Here is a 27,609-nt window from a genome sequence, read left to right on the forward strand (position 1 = left end):
CCGTTAGTGTGGCTCCAAATCCTTTACAAAGGCAAGCCTCCTTGAGTCTTTCAGGAACATGATTAATTTCCATCATTTCCCTATATTGGGCAACATGTTCCTCAGGATCGGTGCTCCCATCATACGTCTTCATGTTGGGAGTTTGGAACTGCTTCGGGATTTCAGCATCACATATAGGCGGAGCGAATCTGGATAATTTGTGACTTCCCTCCGGTATCTCAGGAATTGGACGTATCACTCCCGGGACACTGGATATCATATCCTTTAGCTTCTGTAACCCCTTGGCCATGGCCTGGTTGATACCTGAATCCTGTATGGGAACATGGTTAGTATCTAAATATATAGGATCGTACCAGTTACCTCTTTGCTGGGTGGAGTTTGGTATTCCAGATGAGTATCTGGGATAAGAGGAGTCAGCAATTGGAGTGGTTCCTCCAGAAGCTATGGTCTGCATGGGGATTATGTCCCCATCATGGACTTCGAAAGATCGTAGGTGCTGGATTCCTGAGGATCCTTGATTCTGAAAGAAGGACCCTTGAGGTTGAGAATAATAGGACCCTTGAACATACAACCCAGAGGATCCTGGTGGAATGACTGATGACCCCTGCTGGAATAGCGAGGATCCTTGAGCCTGTTGACCCACGGACCCTTGTTGAAGGATGTGTGATCCTGACTGAAATAGTGAGGATCCTTGAGCCTGCTGACCCATGGACCCCTGTTGAAGGATGGATGATCCTGGCTGAAAGAGTGAGGATCCTTGAGCCTGCTGACCCATGAACCCCTGTTGAAGGATGGATGATCATGGCTGAAAGAGTGAGGATCCTTGAGCCTGCTGACCCATGGACCCCTGTTGAAGGACGGATGATCCTTGTGAAAATTGAGCCATGGATCCTGGGGAGGTGAAATCCAGCATCCTGGGCATCAGGGGAGTGAGATCCTCTGCTGGCCTCTTAGTCTTCTTAAGATCTTCTATCTCACGAAGGATCCTTTGGTTGGTCTTGTTTTGCTGCTCCATATATGCTTTAACCTGCGAAAACATAGATGAAACATCACTGTTAGTGTTAACCACCGGGGCAGCAACAACGGTTTTCGAGCTCTGAAAGATTGGTAGTTGTGTCTTGCTTCCAGCAGCAGTAGTTCGTTGTGCTCCCGTAATTGGCGGAGGCATTGGTGGCAAGGTCCTTGATGAGAGAGAAACCGATGATGGCATGGTTGACGATGCAGAGGTGGATTGAGAGGCCATTGCGATTGTTTAGGGTATGGAAAAATGAAGGTTGATAAGAATAATATGGATTGTAGCACCGATTGCCCCACGGTGGGCGCCAAATTGTTTTGGACAAAAATCAGCTAAGGATCAAGTATCCAAATCTGTTATGTGAGGTAAGGTGCTAACTTGATAATGACAAAGTGTATAAGCGCGATGTTAGTGAACACAAAGGTTTGATCACGAGGGAAAAAGCCCTTAACCAAGATAGTCTTACTTCGGTCAAAACTTATCGATGTAATATTTGAAGAAATGACGTCTGTCAAGGATTAATAAGCTAATCTTTGGTCGAATCACTTCAATCGAGGATCAACAAGGTAACCTTTGGTCGATAAGTATATAGTTATCGTGGTCTCCGGCACAAAAAACCCCCGGACGGTGAAAACTATCACCGTCAAGTATATTGATAAAATAAAAAGTGGTTACAAGTGTTTGTAAAGTATATGATCGAGATTACAAAGAAAGCTAGTGTGTAGAGAGAATGTATGCTTCTTCTCTAGTGTGTGTGTAAGTACATGTGTTTACCTACTCGATCATAGCTCGTTTAAATAAGATAACAATAATAACAATATTTCCTAATTATCCGGAAGTCTTCCACTTAGCCGCTCCACGACCTTTGACCACATGCCAATAACCACCCAGTAGCGAGATAAGCGAAAGAATGAGTCTCATAGCCGTTGTTGATATTTGCACGTTCATCTTCACATGAATTCGTCCATAATCAGCTACATTGAAGTAGGATCCTGGATCCATGTTCCAGCTAGAGGATGTTCTGTGAGGATAATTGATACAAGTTCGTCTTAAAGTTGCTACACCTGTCAACACATCACCATACTAAACGCAATCATTAGTAAACAAGTAATACCGAGGATCGTCGATCCTTTATATCCTGATACATATTTCAAGGATAAACTATCAATAAGACAGTCAAGGATAAAGGATCCTCAGTGTAAAATTCATAGCCTAACAGCTAGTTCTATACTAAATCTAGAAAATCATGTTCAGCTATTCAACGTATAAATTTACCGACAAAAGTGGCCTTTATAGTTTGGGGTGTCGTTTTTTTGAACTCTCGCCGTGTAGTGCTACCACGCTTGCTAAAAATAAGCTACTTCATTTTGACCATGTTTTGACAAAATACAAAAATGAGACATTGATTTACTCAAAGATTCGTATTGATTTTGTTATAACGTAAAAAAAAAATACTTTTAACCTTACCTTGTTTTTTTCTCAAGCGTTTTTACAACATCCTTTTTGTTTCATATAGAAGCTTCGTCAAGCATTAACAAATAACAATACCATGTTTATATAGAAGCAACTAAACATACTTTTCTTATTTTAGTATGAATGAAAAAAAGTTCACCATCCTTAAAAGATTAACATAGTTTGGATCTCTGTAGCCCAAACTTCCTGACTTTAAGTTCCACAAGATTTATCCATAAGCATTGGTTTGGTTGTGGCATTTCTCAATAGTCAACACAACTGATTCCATAAAACACTAATATGACAATCAATTTCTAACTTCATTTAACAAAAAACACAACCCCTAATTTCTCCGACCGTCTTAGATTTCTACTTAAGTAGTTTCAAAGTATTTATTCTAATACATACTAAAGTTGAATTAAATGTTCCCTGTCAATAATGCAAAACTCACAATCAAAGAATCTGAAATCAACATGTCCAAAATCTAAAAGCACTAAACTTGTCAAACATACCTTAGCCAATTAATTTTAACTTAATAAGATTAGCTTACCAAGGGCGCTCATCGAACCCTATAGATTCACATGTAAGCCAAGATATACCGCTACCGCTACCCTCTTTAGTGCAGTTTTTTCGCCCGATGGACTTCTTTAGCCATTTTTCCGTGTTCCAACCCCGTAAAGAGAAAATTATATACATAATTCTCCTTGTCATGTTTTTATTAAAATATGACTGAACTTCACAAAGATATATGTGAAATTAAAGTGTTAAAATTGTTGATGTCAAATCCTTAATCTTCATGACAACTTGAATTCAAGATCTTATCAAAGTTTTGGTTTTGAGCATACATTTTAGACATCAAATGATTAAACTTAAAGATACAAAAATCAAACCATAAAAATTATGTCTATTTGTTCTAAGAGAAGCATAACTTCCAAAAGCTATGCTTTGGTCGATTTGTAATACAAAGGGAGTACAGTTAAGGTCAAATTGCTAATTTGTATTCCTACATGAACGTATTTACAACAAAATCCATAATTGAGACTGAAATCCCAAAAAAGTTTATGTTTACAAACCCTAAACCGTTTGGCACCAAAACCGATTCAAAGTAAGAGATGTGAAATTCGTCGTAATCGCAGGTTTTAGTACACAGGAGGGAGGGATTTAGTGGCGTGCCGATTGAGCAATGACTGAAGTCGATTCGCAGGAGGTCGAAAGCAAGTAATGATCTCATCCCTGGCTGCTGTGTGAGTTCTGGAACCATCTCCGTCGAATCAATTTAGGAACCACTACGGGATACGAACTAGACCATGGAGTTGATGCGAATCAAAGAAGTCTGGAATCTTATGGTTTCTTTAGTGGATCGATTTGAAGAATGGGTATTTGAGATGTTATAATTTTTCAAATTCTCATTTTATGTAATTATATGTTATTTTAATAATCAGTTTTGTTGCTAGTTTTGTTGCTAGATTGCTGATAATCAAGCCCCAAAATTGGATAAACACCGTAAATTTAACATCAAATTGCAAAGGGGATTGCCCTGTTTTGAGACTATAAATCAAAAACTCTAACATCAAATTCACACCAAAATCACAAACAGAGAAAAAAAAACATAACTTGATGAACAAAAATTGGATAGTAATGACAATGAATCAATCATCACAAAACTCTAGTCAGATATCACCAAAATAGAGTTACAAACCCTGATTTTAAATTAAAAGTGAGAATGAAGACGAATTTTCAATTCGGATTGTAGACCTGTAAAGCTCTCGGCATTAGGAACAATGATTGAGGCTACCATCGTCTTTGTTCTTCCACCACACTTCTGATATCCAACCGATCAAGTTAAAAGCAAAAACTACTACACAAATTATACCATCAACATGCTCAAATCGTTTTCAACATATGAAGCTTTTGACTTTCTCTAAATCAAGAACCATGCTTGCTTACACCAACAATAAACCGAAGTTAGGTGATGAGGTCAGAGAATCAGCCGGAAGCGATGAGATCGACGGATAGGAGCATACGGAGTTAGGGTTTGAGATGGTTTGTAGGTATGGTGCCCGTTAGACTATCCTATTTGAGATGTCATGACCCGTGTAAGAGTTAAACGGGTTAAACCGGGCTAAATCAATGAGAAGCCTCCATTAAGATTTCAAACAATATGATGGCTATAGAGAATGAGGGAGCAACGTGAGGGCGACATGTAGGATATTATGGTACGCAATTATATAGATAGATATATAAACAGTAAAAACATAAAAACATACTAAACACTGAATCAACAAATCCAGACCATCCTATCTTTGTATTGTTCAACACATTTAAGGTTTTGAAAACATAAATGCATGACAAGCAAATCATCAAGAAACTTGAGTCTCACAAATCACAAAAGCTTGAATAAGACTCTGTGCAGCATGCGTCTGGTCCGGTGTACCAGATATTATAACCAAAGTTTCTTTCGCTCCAGGTTTCGGGTCAGTTATTGTGATGTTCGCATCAGAAATCTGAAACCGCCATAATATTCTTTCCTTTTTAGTCACATTATTATGGAATCATCATTAAGAGCCAGTAAAATAACTTATGTTAACTTTAAATTACTACAATATGAACTACGTACCTCACGTATTTGTTTGAGACATCCACCATCCTCGCCATATATAGAATTAACAACCGTACGAGGAACAACGACTTCAACGGTCGTGTTTGTGATAATAGCTTGGTGGTTTTCTCTACATGGAATAAATTAGCAAGAGAATATTAAGCAACTAATTAACTGAAATATTGATGGATGGATTTATAAAAAGTACACACCCTCCAAATGCACACATTCTCCTTTGGGTAGCTCCTCCAAAGTCGGGAAAGCGTTCAACGCCCTGCAATAGAATACAAATAAATGAGTACTTCAATGCATTATATTGTAAGTATAAAAATTTAACCAATTTGAAGTGATAAAAAACGTGAACAAATTCAACTACACGTAGCTAAAAGAAATCGTCTTTTTCCGATTCTAACCTTATCCAAACACAAAATTACAAAAATACCTTACCTTGTATGTGTGTATTACATTTTCAACATCATGAAAAGTTCAAAGAAAAACATGTAAAACAACATAAGATCACCAACTAACAATTCTAAAACAACTTAAGACGGATTTTTTTAGAACAAATAATGGCAATAAAAAATACCTGAGGGCCCCAGGGTGTTGAAGTTGGCAATCTTTCAGGCACTCGGTGAGAGAAATCCGATCGATTATGCAGATGAAAAACAGCATGCAAAGGGGGCCCACCACCATCAAACCGGTTCATAGAAGGGTACCTTCCATGACCTTGGAACCCCGGAAACGCATCTCGAAAATAATGATTACGCAAACATGTGGTTATTTGGAAAAGAGCATCTTGAACGGCATCAAACTCACCATTTATCTGCTCAACCAAGATTCCATTAGGTCAAAAGTCAAAGTCAAACAGTCAAACAAAGATTCCATTATGTTTACATGGAAAGTGAAGAATCTAGAAAACATGATCCAAAATAGGTTGAAAGTCAAAGTTAAACAGTCAACCCAAAATTCCATTATGCAACATGAAAATTAAAGTACCTAGAGACCATGATACTGATTCAGTCAAAAAGTCAAAGTAAAACAGTCAAACCAAGATTCGACTATGTTACATGGAAATTGAAGTATTTAGAAACTGTGATCCAGATTAGGTCAAAAACTCGAAGTCAAAACAGTTAAACCAAGATTCCAATATGTAACATGGAAATTGACGTATTTAAAAACCATGATCCAGATTAGGTCAAAAAGTAAAAGTCAAAGTCAAACCAAGATTCCATTATGTTACATGGAAATTAAAGTATAAAAAATGATGATCCAGATTACGTCAAAAAGTAATGTCAAAGTCAACAGTTAAATCAAGATTCCAGTATGTTACACAGAATTTAAAGTATTAAAAACCATGATCCAGATATGATCCAAAAACTCATAGTAATAATCAAACCAAATTTCCATTATGTTACATGAAAATCATAGTTATCAAATGTGCTAAGCGCATTCAAGGCGCATAGGCCTCGCCCGTAGCCTAGGCGCAACGCGCAGAAAAAGCGAGAGCCCAAATAAAATGGGCTTAATGAGAAAAAAATTAAAACATATTTGGGTAGAGGGGACACCATCGGGAACCGGCATGCGGGTATCATACCGATTCGGGTACACCGCCGCCTCTCCTGAGGGTACAGAGATCGGGGGTACCCCTTAGCGAGTACAGTTCACCGATAGAAGAAAAGATCGGGTACCCCTTGTGACCATTGCATTGTGACCAAGAGCTAAGAAGAACTTGAGCAATTCCAATACCAAAACTTCAAAACCCCAAAATTTAAATTTCTATTGATTTAATATAATTTGTTTATAACCATACTGTTCAACCTTATAAAAGAGCAGCTTGTTCAACCTTAAAACATGTTTCTGGTTATAACAGCAGCTTCTTCTACCTGTTCAAAACATGTTTTCTGGTTAAAATATCAGCTTGTTCAACCTTAAAAAACCATTTTAACACGTTTCTGGTTATAACAACCAATTTAAATCACTAAAAAAACGCTTTTGACATGTTTCAACCTTTAAAAAATTGTTTATTTAGATACTTTTCTGGTTAAAACATTAACTGAAGTAAGTAGAACATGAAAGAACTTAATTTGTAAAACAAAGAAGAATGATAAAAAAACATTTATTTCACTTCTTCAATCGGAGTTGTGATATGCAAAACCATAAAATAAAAATCAATGATTATAAATAGAGATATGTGAAAATTAAACAAACCCTATTTTTAAGGTAAATTTCATTTAGTGACAAGGCAAAAGAATCAATAAAAATTATTAAAAAAAACTAGAAAACGAAATATTCTTCCATAAATGCAGCTTGACCCTTAAGAAGCGCAAAACCTTCGGCTCGCCTAACAAAACCACCTAGGTGCACGCCTTAAACACTTTTGATAAATATGATGAAAGATGAAGCATTTACAAAACATGACCAAATCAGGTCAAAAAGTCCAAAGTCAAAGTCAAACCTGAACGATTTCTTCATTTTCAGCAGCATACTGTGGAGTTTGATCTTTTCCTAATATTCGAATATATGCCCCGGTTGACTTTCTCATTTCAGAAATAACCGCACCACCTTTACCAAGAATACAACCAATTTGATGAGCCGACACAATAACTTTAGCCGACACCGCCTTGCTCTCGGGGGCAGCCCTAAATATCCTTTCTTGTACACGAAGAGCTGCATCTTGCGGCCCACATATCCGTTCATCGGGATGCTATATTAAATAATCAATTAATTAAATAATGCAAAAAAAGAAATACAAAAAACATAAATAACAATAAATCTTGGTTAATTAATTACCGCATGTCCAGATATAACAATAACACGGTCATCTGATTCGCGCATTCTATCAAGAACTTTAATATCACATCCGGTCTCGTGTTTAAGCGCCTTCACAATACTTCCACCTTTTCCTATGACGCCCCCAACTTTCTCATCACAGCATATCAAACGATACGTTAACATGTCTGTAAAAGGACCAAAACGACCCCCAAAACGATATGCATCTTCTCTAGAATGCGAAAGGATATTATTATCAGAAAAAGAGTCATTGCCACGAGGTGGATGATCTAAAAGCTGCTGTGAAAGTAATTGAAGTGCTTTTCTGACCGCGTTTACTTCTCCAGAAATCTATAAAAATGTATATAAAGCTAACGAATCTTGGTGTTTTTTGTTTGAACAGAAAGTGACTGAAAAGCTAAAAACTACCTGAACAAGCACATCTGATAAAGACGCACACTGTGGAAGTTCATCTTGAAGAACCTGAATCTGGGACCCGCTTTCGGACGCAAATTGTTTGATTGCACTTTCCAAAAGGGGGCCTGCTTGAGATGAAACAATAAGTAGTCTCATCAGACAAGTTGCGGTTTCTTCTTTTTCGACCATTTTCTCAAACACGAGCATCAAAGCGTTCTGCAAACCACTATCATCTTCAGTTTCTTGATCAACGACAATTACTCGTTCATCGCAGCCAGGAACGAGTTCATCGACCCGTATTTTTGCAGCGGATTGAGGTGATAAAGTAATGTTGGCAATTTGATTAGCGGGACAAAGCACACGAAAGCAAGTGGGTTCCGAGGCATTCTGCTGATCATGTGTTCGCTTGGAAGGCGTTAATTGCGATGTCATATCCTCAAAACCCTAGCAAATAACCCTAACTCAAATCAATTTCAAGCATAACGAATTTGCGTAAACAGTTGGTACCTTTTCAGAAGAACAAGATAAGGAAGGGAAGAGCAGTTAATCGGAGACAAACCCTTTCACACCCAAACTTATTGTTCCACTTTCCACACTTAACCTAGGGCTTGCGGTAGTGATAATATAAATGGAGAGGCTCCACTAGAGGTGCACAAACCGGTTTTTTTGGCCCGGAAAAAAACCGGTTCGGTTAATAACCGGACCGGTTAATAACCGGTTTTTTTCTGTCAAAACCCTAACCGGTCTAACCGGTTAGGACCGGTTTAGAAACCGGTTAATAAACCGGTTTTTTTATTAACCGGTTTTTTTTATTAACCGGTTTTTTTTTTTTTATTTTAAAAAATTTCGCGATTTCAAATACGAATATTTGTTTTTTATATTTTGTACTTAATGAAGACCATTATTTTTTCACAGTATAAACAAACCGGTAACTACAAGGCAAACCGGTAACTACAAGGCAAAACGGACTGACCGAAGCCATTATTTGCTTTCGTTGTTAGGGTTCTTTGCTTGGAAGATGAGTATGAGTGTGTGTTGGTGAATGTGTTTTCAACAAACCAAAGATTAAAAACACATAACTTTCATTTATAGTTTTTACATTAAAAATATAAACATTAAATCGTTATCGCATATTCGTAACTCAAAAATACAAACATTAAATCATTAACACTGAAGAAATCTCTGCCAAGAACTGTTGTTCATGATTTAACTCAAAAATACAAACATTAAATCGTGAACTAGCAGATGCTCCTGTTGTTCCCAATCGCAGTTTGTTCATGATTTGCCTCCATGTTTGCTGTTTCTTTAACTAAATTAGAAAAATCCAAATCAACAAGTAAATAAGAGCACATATTAGGAAAAAGAATGCTTAGACACGATTACATGAACAACTTGCTGTTTCTTACTCATGATTTGCCTCCATGTTTGCTGTTTCTTTAACTAATTTTCTTCGCTACCCGATCCCGAGCTATTTCTTAGGTAATCGTCGTACGCGGCTTCTTCATCGGTCATTGGTTGAGTGTGTCCTTCATTGACCTCGTCTTCATACAAGCCCGCTTCATACTCCATTTCCCCCTCGAGTGAGCGTTGATGTTGTGCCCTATCTAAAGAGTCCAAGTAATCCTTGTAGCAAATCGACATCTCTATAGCTGGTGCAGTGAGTCGAGTCCTCCTAATCGATATAACCCTGCCAGAAACAGAAAAAGCAGACTCCGAAGCTTACGTGGAAGCTTGGACCGTTAGTAAATCTTTGGCCATGGCGGCGAGGATCGGAAATAAGAGCGTATAATCGAGTATGAAATAAACGAGTACGAGTATGAAATAAACGACTACGAAATAAGAGCGTATGGAGTGGTAATGTGGTATAATTGAGTGTGAGATAACAAAATAATCGCGTATGAAATAAACGTTTAGAGCTAGTAGAGTTGTATAATCGAGTGTGAGCTAACCTACCCAACCTAAACTATATATAGTTGTTTGTGGGGGTAAAATGTTAAAAAAAACGGCTAGAAATCAAGAAAAAACGGGCAAAAAAGGACCCAAACGGTCATATGGCCGTTTTATAACGGTCAAAAACCGGTTAACCTAAAAACCGGTTAACCGGTTTTTAGGTTAACCGGTTTTTGACTGTTAACCGGTTAACCGGTTTTTAGGTTAACCGGTTTTTTAATAACCGGTTTTTAAATTTAACCGGTTTTTTTACTAACCGGTTCAATAACCGGTTTTTGTCCACGAATGAGTAACCGAAGTACTAACCGGCGGTTCAATAACCGGTCTAACCGGTTTTTTAATAACCGGTTTTTCTATTAACCGGTTTTCGGTTAAACCGACCAAACCGGTTCTATAACCGGTTTTTTTGAACACCTCTAGGCTCCACTATCGACTCGTTCTAGGTAGGGAGAGAGTGAGCTTTTTTTTACCAAATACTCGTATTCATACATGTTTAGTACCGGTACATGTCTATTGGGCATGGATATAAGTACCCAAATTTATTGATTACAGGTATGGATATTTTCGGGTACGGGTATTATGGGTACTGGTATCCGTTTAGAATATGTAGAGGCTTCTATTATGTTTTCAACATTAATGACTTAACTTTCAACCGAAATTTTTAAAATATAATATATATTAGTTGAATAAGTTCATTCTTAATCTCTATGTGTATATTCATATCTTGTGTATTCGTATACTTTTATTTCATGTATGTGTAATTGTGAATATCATTAAATAACATGTATTAGCTTTCTCTTTTGTTTTTCTATAGAAATTGAGGAAACAATTGTCACACCCTCAAAATCCACTAATGGAGCTTTACCGTCAGAGGGTGTGAACTAACAGGATCGGAATCATTAGTTATAATCAAACACCATAAATAAAGTTTTCAAACCACGAAAACATTTTAGTTTAAATAAGTGCGGAAGCGTAAATTCGTAAACCGGTGTTGCGTCACGCAGGACGACTTAAAACCCAATAAATAACAGTTTAAAAACAAGTTTGCAAAAAACGATAGAGTTCAATGAAATGCATGTTCCTATACCGCGCGCCCGCCTCGGCTACCTGAGAATAACATACTAAAAGTGTCAACACGGGGTTGGTGAGTTCACATATATAAATACAGAAACTGTTTGCGTTTAAGCGTTTGCGTTTTGCGTTACCAGATAATGTTATGTCAATTATATATCGATAGGTAGCTAGCCTATAAAACAAGTATTACTAAGTGATCGACACCGAAGCTGACTGTTTATCAATTGCCTTGCCACCATGTCTACCACGACCATGGAAAATGTGTTAGCCAAGATTACACCCACTCGACCTCCAGTCGAGTTTAGCGTTGGGTGGGGTTTGTCAAACCCAGTAGTACTACTCAATAGTGACTCGCTATTATCCAAATATTAACCGGTTCGATGTTATGAAGGACTTTAGTTGGTTCATTTGCCACTTAGCCTTACAAGTGATATATAATTAATAACAACATCTAAAGCGTTTTGGAGTATGTATTCTCCCCCAAGTAAAAGCGTTTAAAAGAGTAAAAAGGGGACGTGAAACTCACTGTTTGCGAAGAATTCAAAAACAAGTCAACCGAGAGATGTGCGTCACAGAAAATCCTCACTATCGTTCTAAAACAAGAATGAAATTTTCTAAGTGTTGGAACTATTATTGGGTCTCTAGACTCGGCACATAATACCTATGCATGAGATACGTTTTGTGTTTTGTTTGTGAATTTTGTGTGACTCGACAAACACATTGGTGACACGTTTCATGTGTAAACAACTACATAAGTATCAAGTACTAACATTGAACATTACTAGCAATCATTCCCCACAAGGGCAATGTAGTCAAAAACATAGCAATATCTAACAACAAGCACGTTTCATGTATTTTCACATAGTTTAGCAGCTAGTTTTATCAAGACAGATTTCTACTTGAAAGATTACTCTATCCAACAGACCATAATATATCAATTAATTCACCAAAAATCGTCACAAAAGCACACATGAGTTAGGTTTCCAGAACTATTTTTATTGTATTTTTATTCCACATAGATTTCTCACAATAACCAAAACATGACAGTAAACTCACAGCAGTCAAAATCATGCGCAATAGAATGATATTTGTTATTCCCGTTAAATAGTAAATTCAATTAATGCAAGACCAATTGGGTTAGGTTATTAACTCAACATGTTAACTTCCAGAAGTGGAACCAACCCATTTGGTCTTGTAGTTTATGAGATATGATAATTACAAAACAGCCTAACAGCAGGTCTCACAATTCAGACTTGCACTTCAGTTTTGTAAAATAATAAAAGTTAACTTTTACACGTCCAAAAATTACAAACTTGGACTTTATAGAAATTAGACTCAACCTAGTACACTGTAGTGTTAATAATTTCGACCAATTACCACATTAACATTCAGTTACAGTCGTCTAAACATAAACTTAACAATCTGTCTAGTACCAGTTTTCATCAAAACTCAACATAACAACAATCTATGTATCATAATCCATGCATATAACACTCTAGTCACAATATTTACCAACCATGCATATCAACATCACATTACACCCATAGTTAGGGTTTTTCTTGAAAGTTTAAATCAAAGAACAAGTGATTATCAAACAACAATAACACAACTAGTTATCAATTTCATTAGCAATCATCATCAAGCATATAATCAAACCCTAACTCATCTTAATCATCAATTTCGTGACTTAGGGTTTTGGATTAACCCATTCAATATCAAAATTAAACATATATAATGCATAGGGGATTTGTTAATACCTTCCTAGCACCTTAATTCTTCAACCAAACTTGAAAATCCTTGTATGTATGTGTGTGTAGTGTGACGGCAGCCAAGGGAGAGGGAGGGGGGGGGGGGCGATCGGGTTTGGGAGGGGAGGGAGGAGGTTAGGGTTTTGTTATTATTTAATAATAATATGTTACACAATGGCCCCTCTACTTTTAGTTATTACTTTTCTAGCATAAAATAGCTTTTTGCATCTTGAGTTAATGTTCTACACATAATTATCAAATAACACATAAGCCTAACACATAATTATCAAATACTTATTGTTTTGATGTTTATCGTTTGTTCACCAATGGTTTGAGTCAACTCGTTTGCGTTTCGGTGCAATCCCGAAAGACTACATGTGTAGTGATTGTCAAGCGTCATTTAAAACCCTAGTTTAAATGTAATGAGATGTGCGTTATAGATCAAGTGATCTTAAGTTTGAATTGACAGAGTTTGGATTAACGGAGTTAACCTGAAATTGACGAGTGTCACATCATTCCCATGTTGAAAGAGTTTTCGTCCCGAAAATTTGAGTCAAGTCGTGATGGGTGTCTGAAAAGCAAGAAAAATTTTCAGTTTGTCATATCATCCCCTAGTAGAAAGAAATTTTGTCCCGAAATTTAATTCATACCTCTGGTGATTTCTGACGGTTTGACGGCTTTTGCGGTTTTCGTTGTTTTGTCAACCCTTCAAAAAGGTGAGGATACTTTTTCATCATTTGGTCCTCGCGTTCCCATGTGAACTCCGGTCCACGTCTCGAGTTCCAACGAACCTTAACGATTGGAATTTTGCTGTGCTTGAGTGTTTTGGTTTCCCAATCCAAAACTTCGACTGGTTCTTCGATGAAGCGTAGCTGTTCATCAACTTGCAACTCGTCCAAAGGAACTGCTTGGGTTTCATCGGAAATGCATTTCTTCAAATTGGATACATGGAATACATTGTGTACGCTATTGAGTTCCGTTGGTAAATTCAGTCGGTACGCTACCGGACCAATGCGCTCAGTTATCCGGTATGGGCCAACGTATCGTGGGTTAAGTTTGTTTCGCTTTCCAAAGCGGACTAAACCTTTCCAAGGTGAGACTTTGAGTAAAACTTGGTCGTTCACTTGGAATTCTAGAGGTTTTCGGCGCTTGTCGGCGTAACTCTTTTGGCGATCTCGTGCTGCTGCCATGCGATTTCGGATTTGAACAATCTTGTCCGAAGTTTCGAGTACCAGTTCTGGACCAGTGATTTGGCTGTCACCCACCTCTGTCCAGCAGAGAGGTGATCGACACTTCCGTTCGTACAGCGCTTCAAACGGCGCTGCTTTAATGCTTGCGTGGTAGCTGTTATTATACGAAAACTCTACCAAAGGTAAGTGAGGTCCCCAACTTTTTCCGAAATCCAACACGCATACACGCAACATGTCCTCCAAGGTCTGAATAGTTCGTTCACTTTGCCCATCCGTCTGAGGATGGTATGCTGTGCTCATATCAAGGCGTGTGCCTAGGGCACTCTGTAGCGACTTCCAAAAGTGCGAAGTGAAATGGGTATCTCGATCAGAAATGATTGAGACAGGCACTCCGTGTCTAGACACCACTTCTTTCATGTAGACGCGAGTCAGTCTTTCCATTTTGTCTGATTCCTTAATCGCTAAGAAGTGTGCAGACTTAGTCAACCGGTCAACGATCACCCTGATGGTATCGCATCCCGTCGGTGTTTTGGGTAATCCCGTGATGAAATCCATGGAATGTGTTCCCATTTCCACGTTGGAAGTTCCGGTTGCTGTAGCAGGCCGGATGGTTTCTGATATTCTATTTTGACTCTTGCACAAGTCAAACATTTGCTCACGTAGGTGGCAATATCGGCTTTCATGTTTGGTCACCAGTAAAGTGTCTTTAGGTCATGGTACATTTTATCTGAGCCAGGGTGGATGGAATATCGGGACTTGTGTGCTTCGTCCATTACTAGGGTTCTCAACTCTCCGCATCGAGGGACCCAAATCCAGTTTTCGAAATATCGGACTCCGTCCGATTTGGTTTCAAGTTGTTTGTTCATGCCCCGCATAAGTTCTGATGGGAGATTGTCGTCTTTCAAGGCTTCGAGTTGCACATCGCGAATCTGATCCAGTAAGTTGGCGTGAATCGTGAGTTGTAATGTTCGCACTCGTCTAGGTTTATCTGTTTCCTTTCTGCTGAGAGCATCGGCTACTACATTGGCCTTGCCAGGGTGGTACTTGATGGCACAATCATAATCCTTATGCAGCTCGACCCAATGACGCTGTCGCATGTTCAGCTCCTTCTGATCGTAGATATGTTGGAGACTCTTGTGGTCGGTGTAAATGGTAAACTTGGTACCGTACAAGTAATGTCTCCATATCTTAAGAGCAAACACCACAACTCCGAGTTCCAAGTCATGGGTCGTGTAGTTCTTCTCGTGAATCCGTAGTTGTCGAGAGGCATAGGCTATAACCTTCTCGAGTTGCATCAACACGCAACCGAGACCTTGTATCGATGCGTCACAATGTACCTCAAAATTTTCTGTTCCCTCGGGAAGGGCTAGGATAGGGGCGCTACAGAGTTTGGTTTCCAACAGTTGGAAAGCGGATTCCTGCGCGTCACCCCAATTGTACTTAGCACCCTTGTGAGTCAAAGCGGTGAGGGGTTGAGCAATCTTTGAAAATCCCTCGATGAAACGTCGGTAGTAGCCAGCCAGTCCTAGGAATTGTCGCACCTCAGTCGGAGTCTTAGGTGCTTCCCAGTTTTTGATGGCCTCTACCTTTCCGGGATCGACATGGATACCATTCTCGTTGATCACATGTCCTAAGAAGTGAACCTCCCGAAGCCAAAATTCGCATTTCGAGAGTTTAGCATACAGTTGTTCCTTCTTTAGCAATTCTAAGATCAATCTCAGGTGTTCTTCGTGGTCGGCCTTCTTCTTGGAGTAGACGAGGATATCATCAATAAAAACAATCACAAACTTGTCGAGGTACGCCTTGCATACTCGATTCATGAGATCCATAAATACGGTTGGTGCGTTGGTTAAGCCAAAAGGCATAACCGAAAACTCGTAGTGACCGTACCGAGTTCTGAATGCCGTCTTTGAATTGTCTTCTTCGCGCACTCTTAATTGATGGTAACCAGATCTCAGATCGATCTTCGAGTAGTAACTCGATCCTTGAAGCTGGTCGAACAGATCATCATTTCGGGGTAGGGGATAACGGTTCTTGATCGTCACCTTGTTCAGCTTTCGGTAGTCGATGCACATGTGGAAAGTCCCGTCCTTCTTTCAGACAAATAAGACAGGGGCTCCCCATGGTGATGAGCTAGGTCGGATAAAACCTTTATCCAACAAATCTTGCAATTGAGTGGACAACTCCTGAAGCTCTGTCGGCGCGAGCCGATACGGGGCTCGTGCTATGGGTGCTGCACCGGGGTTCAATTCGATTTGGAACTCGACTTGTCGAATAGGTGGGAGTCCAGGCAAATCCTCCGGGAAGACTTCCGAAAAATCTCGCACAATCGGTATGTCTTCGATTTGCTTCTCCTCCGCAGGTTTCTCGACAATATGGGCTAAAATTGCTGGATGACCCTTTCGTAAATATTTCTACACCTTCATGAGGGTGATAACACTTGTAGTCATGCCGCTCTTCTCGCCATGTATCAAAATGATTTCGGTGGAAGGGGTAGTAATGTGGACTATCTTGTCGTGACATATAATCTCCGCTCGGTTCTCGGATTGCCAGTCCATGCCGACAACGACATCGAAACTACCCAGTGTAAAAGGTATGAGGTCGATATCAAAAGTATGACCCGACAGTTTCACCTTACATCCCGTTAGTACATGAGTTGTTTCTATAGACTTACCGTCAGCTAATTCAACAGGAAACTTAGCATCTAACGGAGTTGGAGTTAAGTCTAAAAGTTTACTAAAGGCTTTCGATACAAAACTCCTATCAGCTCCAGTGTCAAACAAAACAGAAGCAAAACAGTCGTTCACAGGAAACTTACCGGTAACCACATTCGGATCGTTGCGGGCCTGGCCCGACCCAATGACGAAAGCTCTACCTTTACCACTGCTTCCACCACTATTGCTGCCTCCATTGTTCTCATTCTGCTTTAGTTTGGGGCAATCCTTCCTGAAATGACCCTCTTGACCACACTCGAAGCACCCTTTAGTCGCCGTAGGCTGTTTAGAAGCACCCTTTGCCGCTAAGTCTCCCCTACATTCTTTGGCCTGATTACCCATTTTTCCGCATCTCAGACACTTGATACGGTCGCATGAGCCAGCATGGTGATAGTTGCACTTGTTGCATTTCGGGTACTTCCCAGCATAGCCCTCGAACCCTGCCCGCCACCGTTGTTGTTATTGTTGGAACCCTGATTATTGAAGTTCCAAGCGAGTTCGGGTTTACGGTAGTGTTGTTGCTGTGGGGGGTTCGATGATGAGGACCTGGTGTTGTCAAATTTCCTCTTTCCATTACTCGGGTTGTTGTTGTTGTCAGTGATCGAGTTGCCTCGGGTTTTAGAGGTGGAACCTCTAGGTGGTAACGCACCTTGCGTCAGTGCCTGGTCCGTCAGTTTGTGAGCTAAACGGATCGCTTGTTGAATTGTAGCCGGTTTAAAAGACGTCACCATGCCCTGAATCTGGGGTACCAAACCATCAATATACATCTCGATCCTATTACTAGGCGGGTCAACCATCCGTGGACACATTACTGCTAGCTCATGGGAACGGGGGGTGTAGGCTTCAATCTCGGAACCCACCATTTTCAACGACCAAAACTCAGATTCCAACTTCGCGATTTCCTCTCTAGGACAGTACTCTTCTCGCATCATGTTCTTGAACTCTTCCCAGTTCATAGCGTTCGCCAAATCCAACCCAAGAATTTGCACATTGGAGTTCCGCCAAGTGAGGGCAGAATCCTCTAGTGTCCCAACAGCGAACATAACCCTGCTGGCGGGTGGACAGTTACACATCTCGAAAGCTGACTCTGCCTTCTCAGCCCAACGCAGGAATCCTATGGCTCCCTCAGTGCCCTTAAACGAGTTGGGCTTGGAATCCAGGTAGTTCTTGAAAGTACAGGCTCCGGCCGGACCTCCGGCTTGATTTTGAACATGAGCAGCCAGAGCTGACGCCGCATGGTCTTTCAGTAAGGCTTGGAGTTATGCTGCAGTCATGTTAATGTTACCGGGACCATGTCCAACGTTTCTTCCAGACATCTAGGTGTTATCATCCTGAGATGTCGTCGTCTGAGGACACCTCTGAGTGTGCATTCACCTCAGCCGGCTCTTCCACTGGGCCTTCTTGGGTTCCTCCTCGGGATCTTCTTCAGGATCCTCCTCCTGTCTTACTACGTTCGGAGCAATTCGTGCCTCTAGTGTCTCGCAACGAGCTAGAGTTGCTGCCGCAAGGCTCCTTGCTTTCCAAACTTCGTCTTGCTAGTCTGTCAACTCTAATTGCATCATGGTCACTAGCTTCATTAACTGAACATGAGAGCATCCTGAACTTCCTTCATGGCTTTAGTCAGGTAGGAAAATTCTCTTCCTAGCCTCAGTTCCATTCCCTATTAATCCAGTAACATTCGGTCTCGTCGAGTGCATAATGTCAACATCACGATCCAAACAGGAGGCGAGAGTTGCGAAAGCGCTCTCCATTGGTTGGGTTAGGGGCAGTAGTGTGTTGAAGGATATAGGAAAGCCCGAGAGAGGTAGTGGTGGAACTTGCTCACGATAAACGATCCGTTTGACTAGACTCGGGGTACCAACTCCAGTGACCATTGTCTTCATACACGTCTCCAGATGGGCAATACCTCTTCGGGGCGGGGGCTGCTAGTGCCGGGACTACTCGAGGTGGTGATGAGTCGGGTAGCTACGGTTCCTTTCCTGGGACGTGGGGCACCGGTTCGGGTGATGATAATGGCGTTGATATCCTTACAGGATAAGCCGTGTATGCGCGCGTATGAGTGAATAAGGTAAAGAGATAAAGATAACGAAAATCTTAATATAATATATATATATATATATATATATATATATATATGCAGTGAGTAAAAATTATAACTAATGGGTCGTTGCGGTTATAGTCTAGTATGCATGCAATTCTAGTTCGCTATAACCAATGGCTCTGATACCAATCTGTCACACCCTCAAAATCCACTAACGGAGTTTTAACGTCAGAGGGTGTGAACTAACAGGATCAGAATCATTAGTTATAATCAAACACCATAAATAAAGTTTTCAAACCACGAAAACATTTAAGTTTAAATAAGTGCGGAAGCGTAAATTCGTAAACCGGTGTTGCGTCACGCAGGACGACTTAAAACCCAATAAATAACAGTTTAAAAACAAGTTTGCAAAAAACGATAGAGTTCAATGAAATGCATGTTCCTATACCGCGCGCCCGCCTCGGCTACCTGAGAATAACATACTAAAAGTGTCAACACGGGGTTGGTGAGTTCACATATATAAATACAGAAACTGTTTGCGTTTAAGCGTTGGCGTTTTGCGTTACCAGATAATGTTATGTCAATTATATATCGATAGGTAGCTAGCCTATAAAACAAGTATTACTAAGTGTTCGACACCGAAGCTGACTGTTTATCAATTGCCTTGCCACCATGTCTACCACGACCATGGAAAATGTGTTAGCCAAGATTACACCCACTCGACCTCCAGTCGAGTTTAGCGTTGGGTGGGGTTTGTCAAACCCAGTAGTACTACTCAACAGTGACTCACTATTATCCAAATATTAACCGGTTCGATGTTTTGAAGGACTTTAGTTGGTTCGTTTGCCACTTAGCCTTACAAGTGATATATAATTAATAACAACATCTAAAGCGTTTTGGAGTATGTATTCTCCCCCAAGTAAAAGCGTTTGAAAGAGTAAAAAGGGGACGTGAAACTCACTGTTTGCGAAGAATTCAAAAACAAGTCAACCGAGAGATGTGCGTCACAGAAAATCCTCACTAGCGTTCTAAAACAAGAATGAAATTTTCTAAGTGTTGGAACTATTATTGGGTCTCTAGACTCGGCACATAATACCTATGCATGAGATACGTTTTGTGTTTTGTTTGTGAATTTTGTGTGACTCGACAAACACATTGGTGACACGTTTCATGTGTAAACAACTACATAAGTATCAAGTACTAACATTGAACATTACTAGCAATCATTCCCCACAAGGGCAATTTAGTCAAAAACATAGCAATATCAAACAATAAGCACGTTTCATGTATTTTCACATAGTTTAGCAACTAGTTTTATCAAGACAGATTTCTACTTGAAAGATTACTCTATCCAACAGACCATAATATATCAATTAATTCACCAAAATTCGTCACAAAAGCACACATGAGTTAGGTTTCCAGAACTATTTTTATTGTATTTTTATTCCACATAGATTTCTCACAATAACCAAAACATGACAGTAAACTCACAGCAGTCAAATTCATGCGCAACAGAATGATATTTGTTATTCCCGTTAAATAGTAAATTCAATTAATTCAAGACCAATTGGGTTAGGTTATTAACTCAACATGTTAACTTCCAGAAGTGGAACCAACCCATTTGGTCTTGTAGTTTATGAGATATGATAATTACAAAACAGCCTAACAACAGGTCTCACAATTCAGACTTGCACTTCAGTTTTGTAAAATAATAAAAGTTAACTTTTACACGTCCAAAAATTACAAACTTGGACTTTATAGAAATTAGACTCAACCTAGTACACTGTAGTGTTAATAATTTCGACCAATTACCAAATTAACATTCAGTTACAGTCATCTAAACATAAACTTAACAATCTGTCCAGTACCAGTTTTCATCAAAACTCAACATAACAACAATCTATGTATCATAATCCATGCATATAACACTCTAGTCACAATATTTACCAACCATGCATATCAACATCACATTACACCCATAGTTAGGGTTTTTCTTGAAAGTTTAAATCAAAGAACAAGTGATTATCAAACAACAATAACACAACTAGTTATCAATTTCATTAGCAATCATCATCAAGCATATAATCAAACCCTAACTCATCTTAATCATCAATTTCGTGACTTAGGGTTTTGGATTAACCCATTCAATATCAAAATTAAACATATATAACGCATAGGGGAGTTGTTAATACCTTCCTAGCACCTTAATTCTTCAACCAAACTTGAAAATCCTTGTATGTATGTGTGTGTAGTGTGACGGCAGCCAAGGGAGAGGGAGGGGGGGGGGGGCGATCGGGTTTGGGAGGGGAGGTAGGAGGTTAGGGTTTTGTTATTATTTAATAATAATATGTTACACAATGGCCCCTCTACTTTTAGTTATTACTTTTCTAGCATAAAATAGCTTTTTGCATCTTGAGTTAATGTTCTACACATAATTATCAAATAACACATAAGCCTAACACATAATTATCAAATACTTATTGTTTTGATGTTTATCGTTTGTTCACCAATGGTTTGAGTCAACTAGTTTGCGTTTCGGTGCAATCCCGAAAGACTACATGTGTAGTGATTGTCAAGCGTCATTTAAAACCCTAGTTTAAATGTAATGAGATGTGCGTTATAGATCAAGTGATCTTAAGTTTGAATTGACGGAGTTAACCTGAAATTGACGAGTGTCACAACAATAAACAAAGAAAAGGAAAAGAAAAAAATGGAAATATTAAGAGTGAAAATTAAATGAATGTTGGCTTTCTTTGTATAAGTTAATTTTAATTTAAACATTTTGATAAAATATTTTTTGATATTTTGCATGTGTTGGTATTCATTACTTGATTTTGAATGGATTATTTTTTTATTATGGTTTATTTGTTTCATTTGGTGGTTTGTACTTAGTTATATGTTTATTGGGCTTTGTGTTGGGCTATGTATGTAAACCGAGATCCTTATGGATCTCGGTGGGCTTTGGGCTATGGTTGGGCTTGTGTATTGAGTACCTTATATATAGAATGCATTGTATAGGGTTCCAGGTTGCTAGCTAGTTGAGCAGTTGTTGAACACTTTCATAGCCACCATCTAGAGAGCATAAGATTCTGTGTGAATCGGTTTATGTATTAGACGATTTATTGATAATAGAATCGTATGCATTGAAACCATATTACATCGTGTTCATCTTGTTCTTTATTTATATTGTTCTTGAATCACCACGTTAACTAGATTCCGCATATTTGGCGTGTATTGGTTGATATCATATTGTAGTGATCCAGATTCGGGACTTACAATTGGTATCAAAGCCTTTTGAACCTTTCAAGGCTCTGTTTGATATCGACGGATTAAAGATTCTTGTTTATTTGGTATTGTGGGTGAATTTTCCGGCGAGTAGTCTATCGGAGAAGAAGAAGAATTATCTTTGGTGAAAGATTTGTGGTTTGTTTGGAAACAAATCAAATCCCATTAAACTTGGGAATTTGTTACTGCTAAAATTCAACTGTTTGACTAGTTTTCGGGCAAACTTTAAGCAGTTCTATGGATCATTTAAAGGATTTCGAACTAAATTGGGGTGTTCTAGGCCACTTTCAAGAGTTTTCGGTCAACATTCCTATTTCTCGGTCAACGCCTTCTAGTTCTCGGTCAATATTTCTAGTTCTCTGTCAAAGTTGTGAGTTCTCGGTCAAACTCATTGTTCTCGGTCAGGAAGAAGTGGTTCTCGATCAACTTTGGTGGTTTTCGGTCATCTTGGGTTTTCGGTCAACCCCTGTTTCGGCCAAACTTAGTTCTCGGTCAAAGGAGTTCTTGGTTAAAAAAAAATTTCTTGAACGAAATTTTTCCAGCATATTCCTTCTAAGTAAAAACTTATTTTTGAAAATTTTGGCGAAAACAATTTTTTTCGGGTGATTTTCGGTGATTTTTTGGTGGGAAAAACGGAAAAATTTGTCTTGAACAAATTTTTTCCTAGACGCTTCTTTTGAGTGGGACATTTCTCTTGAGAATTTTGGCTATCACATTTTTCGGAAAAAAATTTGGCGGGGAAATTAAGAGTTCGCCTCCACAAACCTTTTAAATGTTTGGAATTACTCTTAATTAGTCTGCTCCCTCACCAGTAGTATCTCAGAGTTCGTCTGAGGTAAGTTTCAAACCATGTTCTTTAAATTGTGGTGAAAAATAGAATTGTATAAGCTTCATAACGATAACCTAACTAGAGATATGGAGAGAATAAAATCTGAAAACTTTAAACTTAAGAAAAATGAAAAAGGTTTTCTAGATAAAATAGAAGCACAGAAAAAGGACATCTCTAAGCTTAAGTCCGATTTCAGTATAAAAAGTTGTCACTACCTAGATGCCAAACAGGAAATCGTTGAACTAACTGCTAAAATGGAAGCCTCCAAGTTAGAAATTCTGAATCTAACTAGTTGAAAGGGCTGAACTAGATTTTAAAAAATTCGATGGTTCCAGTAAAGTAGTCAATTCAATGATTGAAAATCAATTATGGTGGAAAGAAAACGAAAGTGAGGGTATAGGATATAGTCAAGTACCCCCACCATACAATGATAACTATACTAGTCTTCCTCTTACCAAAGAGCATGAAGAAAAGGTAAAAGACATGAAGTATGGTAAACAGGTTCAATCTGAAACTGTTGGATCAGAATCCCTAGAGGAAATCAAGCCTGTTTTTAAATGTGTGAACAATTTTGATGCTTCTACTTCATGTGCAGATATAGTAAATCATGTTGCTTCTAATAGTAAAGGGGTTCAGGCTAGTGAAAATGAATCTCATTCTAACGTGTCATCAAACTCAGATGACACCACAACAAAAAAATGTACTAATAAAAATACACAGAGTTGTGGCAACAAAGGGAAGACACATAAGAAATCAGCACAACAAGGGCAGTCTCGTCCTCATAGATCCTCCGGATCTCCATGTGTTGATAAATCAGTGGGTACCACTTATATTAAGAGGCAAACACGTTACCACTATGGCGCGCCAGGACATATAGCCAGAAATTGTGTTCATCGTTTATATGTTCCCTATTACAAGCAAAATCAGAAGGCTACACCAAGGGGCAAGAAGAATGGAAAAACCTTTCCTAAGAAGGAATTCCAACATGAAGCAAGTGCTTCCGTTGACATTAGAAGAAGGATGAAGGCGTGTTTCGTCTGCGGGAACAACGGGCATTTGGCAAAGGAGTGTCACTACCGTGCTGTTAATAGACAAGCTTCTCAAGTGAAAGGTAACAGGTTTCAACCGAATCCAGTGGTTAAACAAAATGCTTATTTTAGAAAACCACGTGTATCTGTACAACGGGTCACAGATACTCAAGGATTCAAAGTTAATATGACAGGTTTGCACTCAAATGATCTAGAAACTGTTAAAAGAAAAATAAATTTTCAGAAATCAAAGAGTGTTGAGAGTTCTAAGAATTCGAATTCGAATTGCTCCACTCCAAAGTCTGTTCTTTCAAATTTCACTAAGCTAAGAAAGACTTGGAAACTTAAGACTCAGCAAACAAAATCTGTATTAACAAATGATTCTGTTAAAAATGGGAAAGATATGAGTTGGCAAGAGGTCACATATGTTGATGCTCAAGGGAACCCCAAGACATTTATGACTTGGGTTCCTATGTCCAACTAATCCCGCTATGCGTGTTGGAACAATCACAAATTCATTGTTTATTAAATGCGTTGTTCCAGGCACATGAAAGGCAAATATCCATTGTTTTTTTAAAAATCTTTAAACCTTGAAATGGATTATTTGTTGGCTGTATGGGATTTTAGGGTGATAGAATGTTTTTATTCTGCTCTCTAAGTGTGTAGGAACAAATCAGGGAATACATTGCATATTAAAAGGTTTGTTCCATACATTCAACTCGCAAGGATGCAGAATCTCAAAACAAGCTTATTCCTATGGTAGATTCTCACAAATGGAAAGATGATGTCATGAAGATAAAAGGTAACCGTATCACTTTGGTATGAAAGATTGATCAGTCAAAAAGTTTTTAAAATTTTAATTTTTTTTGAAAAAATACAAAAATATGTTCACGTATAGTTTTTCAAGTGTAGTGTATTTTTTTTCCCAAAATGAGAAAATGACTTGAACGTACATGAGAAATGATAGTACATCAGTTGGCTGACTATCACACTTCATAAAAGTTTTTATTAAATACTACGTTTTGACGATTGAGTCTTTTTGAGGTTAAATTTGTTCATAAAATTTTTCCTTTCTGTCAAAATTTTTGTACAAATTTAGGGGGAGAAAATTAAAAATTCAAAAAGAGTGTGCGTGCGTTCTTATAAAATTAAAAATTTTAAATATGTTTTTACACACTTTTACTTGAAGATAAAAGGTAACCGTATCACTTTGGTATGAAAGATTGATCAGTCAAAAAGTTTTTAAAATTTTAAATTTTTTGAAAAAATACAAAAATATGTTCACGTATAGTTTTTCAAGTATAGTGTATTTTGTTTCCCAAAATGAGAAAATGACTTGAACGTACATGAGAAATGATAGTACATCAGTTGACTGACTATCACACTTCATAAAAGTTTTTATTAAATACTACGTTTCGACGATTGAGTCTTTTTGAGGTTAAATTTGTTCATAAAGGTTTTCCTTTTTGTCAAAATTTTTGCACAAATTTAGGGGGGGGGGAAATTAAAAATTCAAAAAGAGTGTGCGTGCGTTCTTATAAAATTAAAAATTTTAAATATGTTTTTACAAACTTTTGCATAAAATTATGTCGGTTGCTTAAATTTGAAGAACATGTACTTGTATATGTTGGTCCAGTGATCTACTTGTAGATTCACAGGATAGCCATTCATCTAAAGACTGAAAGCATCCGGGGCGATTGTGATGTGTTTTTTGTGTTTTGAATTCTTTCACTTAAAATTATGTCGGTAATTCCAAGTTAGAGGGACACGTATTTTCATATGTGTTTTGGTCCTGTTAACAACTAGTGGTCATATGGGATAACCATTTAACTGAAAACTGAAGAGTGACCGGGGTGACTGAGTTCTTAACATATGTGTCTTCTGGGAAGTGATATCATTATTCAGTTAACAGCTTTTTAGAAGCTTCAAAATATTTTCAAATGAAAATTGATCCAACCTTTGGAAAGTGATAGATAAATTGTTTATGTGTGCCTAACGGGTGAAGTTATTAAGCTTAAAAGGCTCTAGAACAGTCATTGATTTGTATGGTAGCTTTCCATGATGCGTAAAAGTTGAGGTGATATAAACTAAATTTGCTAAACTTCTGTGGAGAGTCATTTTGAAGAGATGTGCATGTCTCCAGATACATCTCTTCGAATGATAGGCAGAAAAGCAATTACCCAGTCATACACGAGCCTGTTAGTGTCTTGATCACCAAAAATATTATGTTTCTAAGTCTTTGCTGAAGTAAAAAAAAAGGCAAAAAGAGAGAAAAATATATAATAAAAAATAAAAAAGGGGATTATTGTGAAGCAAAAATAAAAAAAATCGTATTTCAAAAGCTTAAAGGGTCAAACTAGAACTACAGAGATGGGGGCATAAAAGTTGTCACACCCCCGTCTAGGGCCCAGGAGCATGACCCATAAGTTGGTATCGCATTTGTAAATAAATCAGAGTTACGTTTATTTGCGGAAGACTTATAAACTTTAAGGATCGAAAATGTAATATATGTAAAATACAGGATTATAAATACCCGTTTAAAGTTGTTACAAAAGATATATTTGTTTATCTTTACAAACCACCATGTTTATATATAAAGTTACAAAAGAAAATCCGAGCCATCGGATATATCAATAATAGCACTTCGATACTCCAAGCGCTAATCTTGTTCACCTGCAAAAATGTAAGAAAATACGTCAGCAACGAATGCTGGTGAACATGCTGACGCAAAATAATTTCTTTTACTTTATTACCCCTCGAGACTACGCCTGCCTCGGCCCAACGTGGCTTAGGAATAACAAAGTCAAATAACACATTATAAACTAGAGCCTCTACACTAGGTCACCTCACAAACACCGCAGTGTTCAACTTCTTTATGTACCCGTAAATATACACATAAGGTCGTACTCCCTGCAGGAGAGCGTCCTATGACCAAGGGTGGTGCGATCATGCCCATACATCGCATAGTACCACCTATGTAAGGATCCAGACATACGTATACCACAGCCTGAGGGCTAGGTTTATGCCCATAGTTATAACGGTTTTAGGAACACATAGTTCCTTGTAAACAATTTCACATAACAAGTTAGACTCATTTAAAAACAAGTTTAAAAGTTTGGGGCGTATTCACCTTGTCTCTTTAGGATCGGCTTCACTCACCGTCCAAAGGTCTTTCCCTTTCTTTTATCTCGAACCTATAGTTACGAGTATAAATATTTGTTAGTCGGATACACGATCCGGCTTAAGACCTTTAGTCTTATATCTCAATCCTCGATTGAACCTCTAGTTCAATTCTTATTTACTTGAAAACCTCTTGTTTAAAAGTAAATTTATAAACCTTTAGTTTATATTCAAAACCCGACGTTTCTTCTTCTCCAAGAAACGTAATCTTTTATTATTTAAGAATACTCTTTATTCTTTAAAAAATATTTTCATAACAAAGAATATATACATGTATACTTACACACATATATATGTTATCACTATATTCAACAATCA

General features: G+C 38.3%; 1 protein-coding gene across 1 annotated transcript; it reads right to left on the reverse strand.

Moving 5' to 3' along the window:
* Positions 1 to 4,689: 4,689 nt before the first annotated feature.
* LOC143625238 (RNA-binding KH domain-containing protein RCF3-like) lies at positions 4,690 to 8,809 on the reverse strand. The gene is made up of 8 exons (XM_077095647.1): positions 8,760 to 8,809; positions 8,265 to 8,696; positions 7,857 to 8,186; positions 7,522 to 7,770; positions 5,653 to 5,889; positions 5,279 to 5,340; positions 5,085 to 5,196; positions 4,690 to 4,971 (listed from the first exon to the last, which is right to left on the reverse strand). Exons 2-8 carry the CDS (start codon positions 8,682 to 8,684, stop codon positions 4,828 to 4,830), a joined length of 1,554 nt encoding a protein of 517 aa, XP_076951762.1. The 5' UTR covers positions 8,685 to 8,696; positions 8,760 to 8,809; the 3' UTR covers positions 4,690 to 4,827.
* Positions 8,810 to 27,609: the final 18,800 nt, after the last annotated feature.

This window comes from Bidens hawaiensis, unplaced genomic scaffold, assembly GCF_021521415.1.
Source record: "Bidens hawaiensis isolate Kalapana, Puna unplaced genomic scaffold, B.hawaiensis_p1.1 tig00004021_1, whole genome shotgun sequence".
Lineage (NCBI taxonomy): Eukaryota > Viridiplantae > Streptophyta > Magnoliopsida > Asterales > Asteraceae > Bidens > Bidens hawaiensis.

Coding starts and splice junctions, on each gene's coding strand:
- LOC143625238 (XM_077095647.1), bottom strand. CDS start 8,684: ATGACATCGCAATTAACGCCTTCCAAGCGAACACATGATCAGCAGAAT. Junction 8,187..8,264: donor TATCAGATGTGCTTGTTCAG/GTAGTTTTTAGC, acceptor ACATTTTTATAG/ATTTCTGGAGAAGTAAACGC. Junction 7,771..7,856: donor TTGTTATATCTGGACATGCG/GTAATTAATTAA, acceptor TATTTAATATAG/CATCCCGATGAACGGATATG.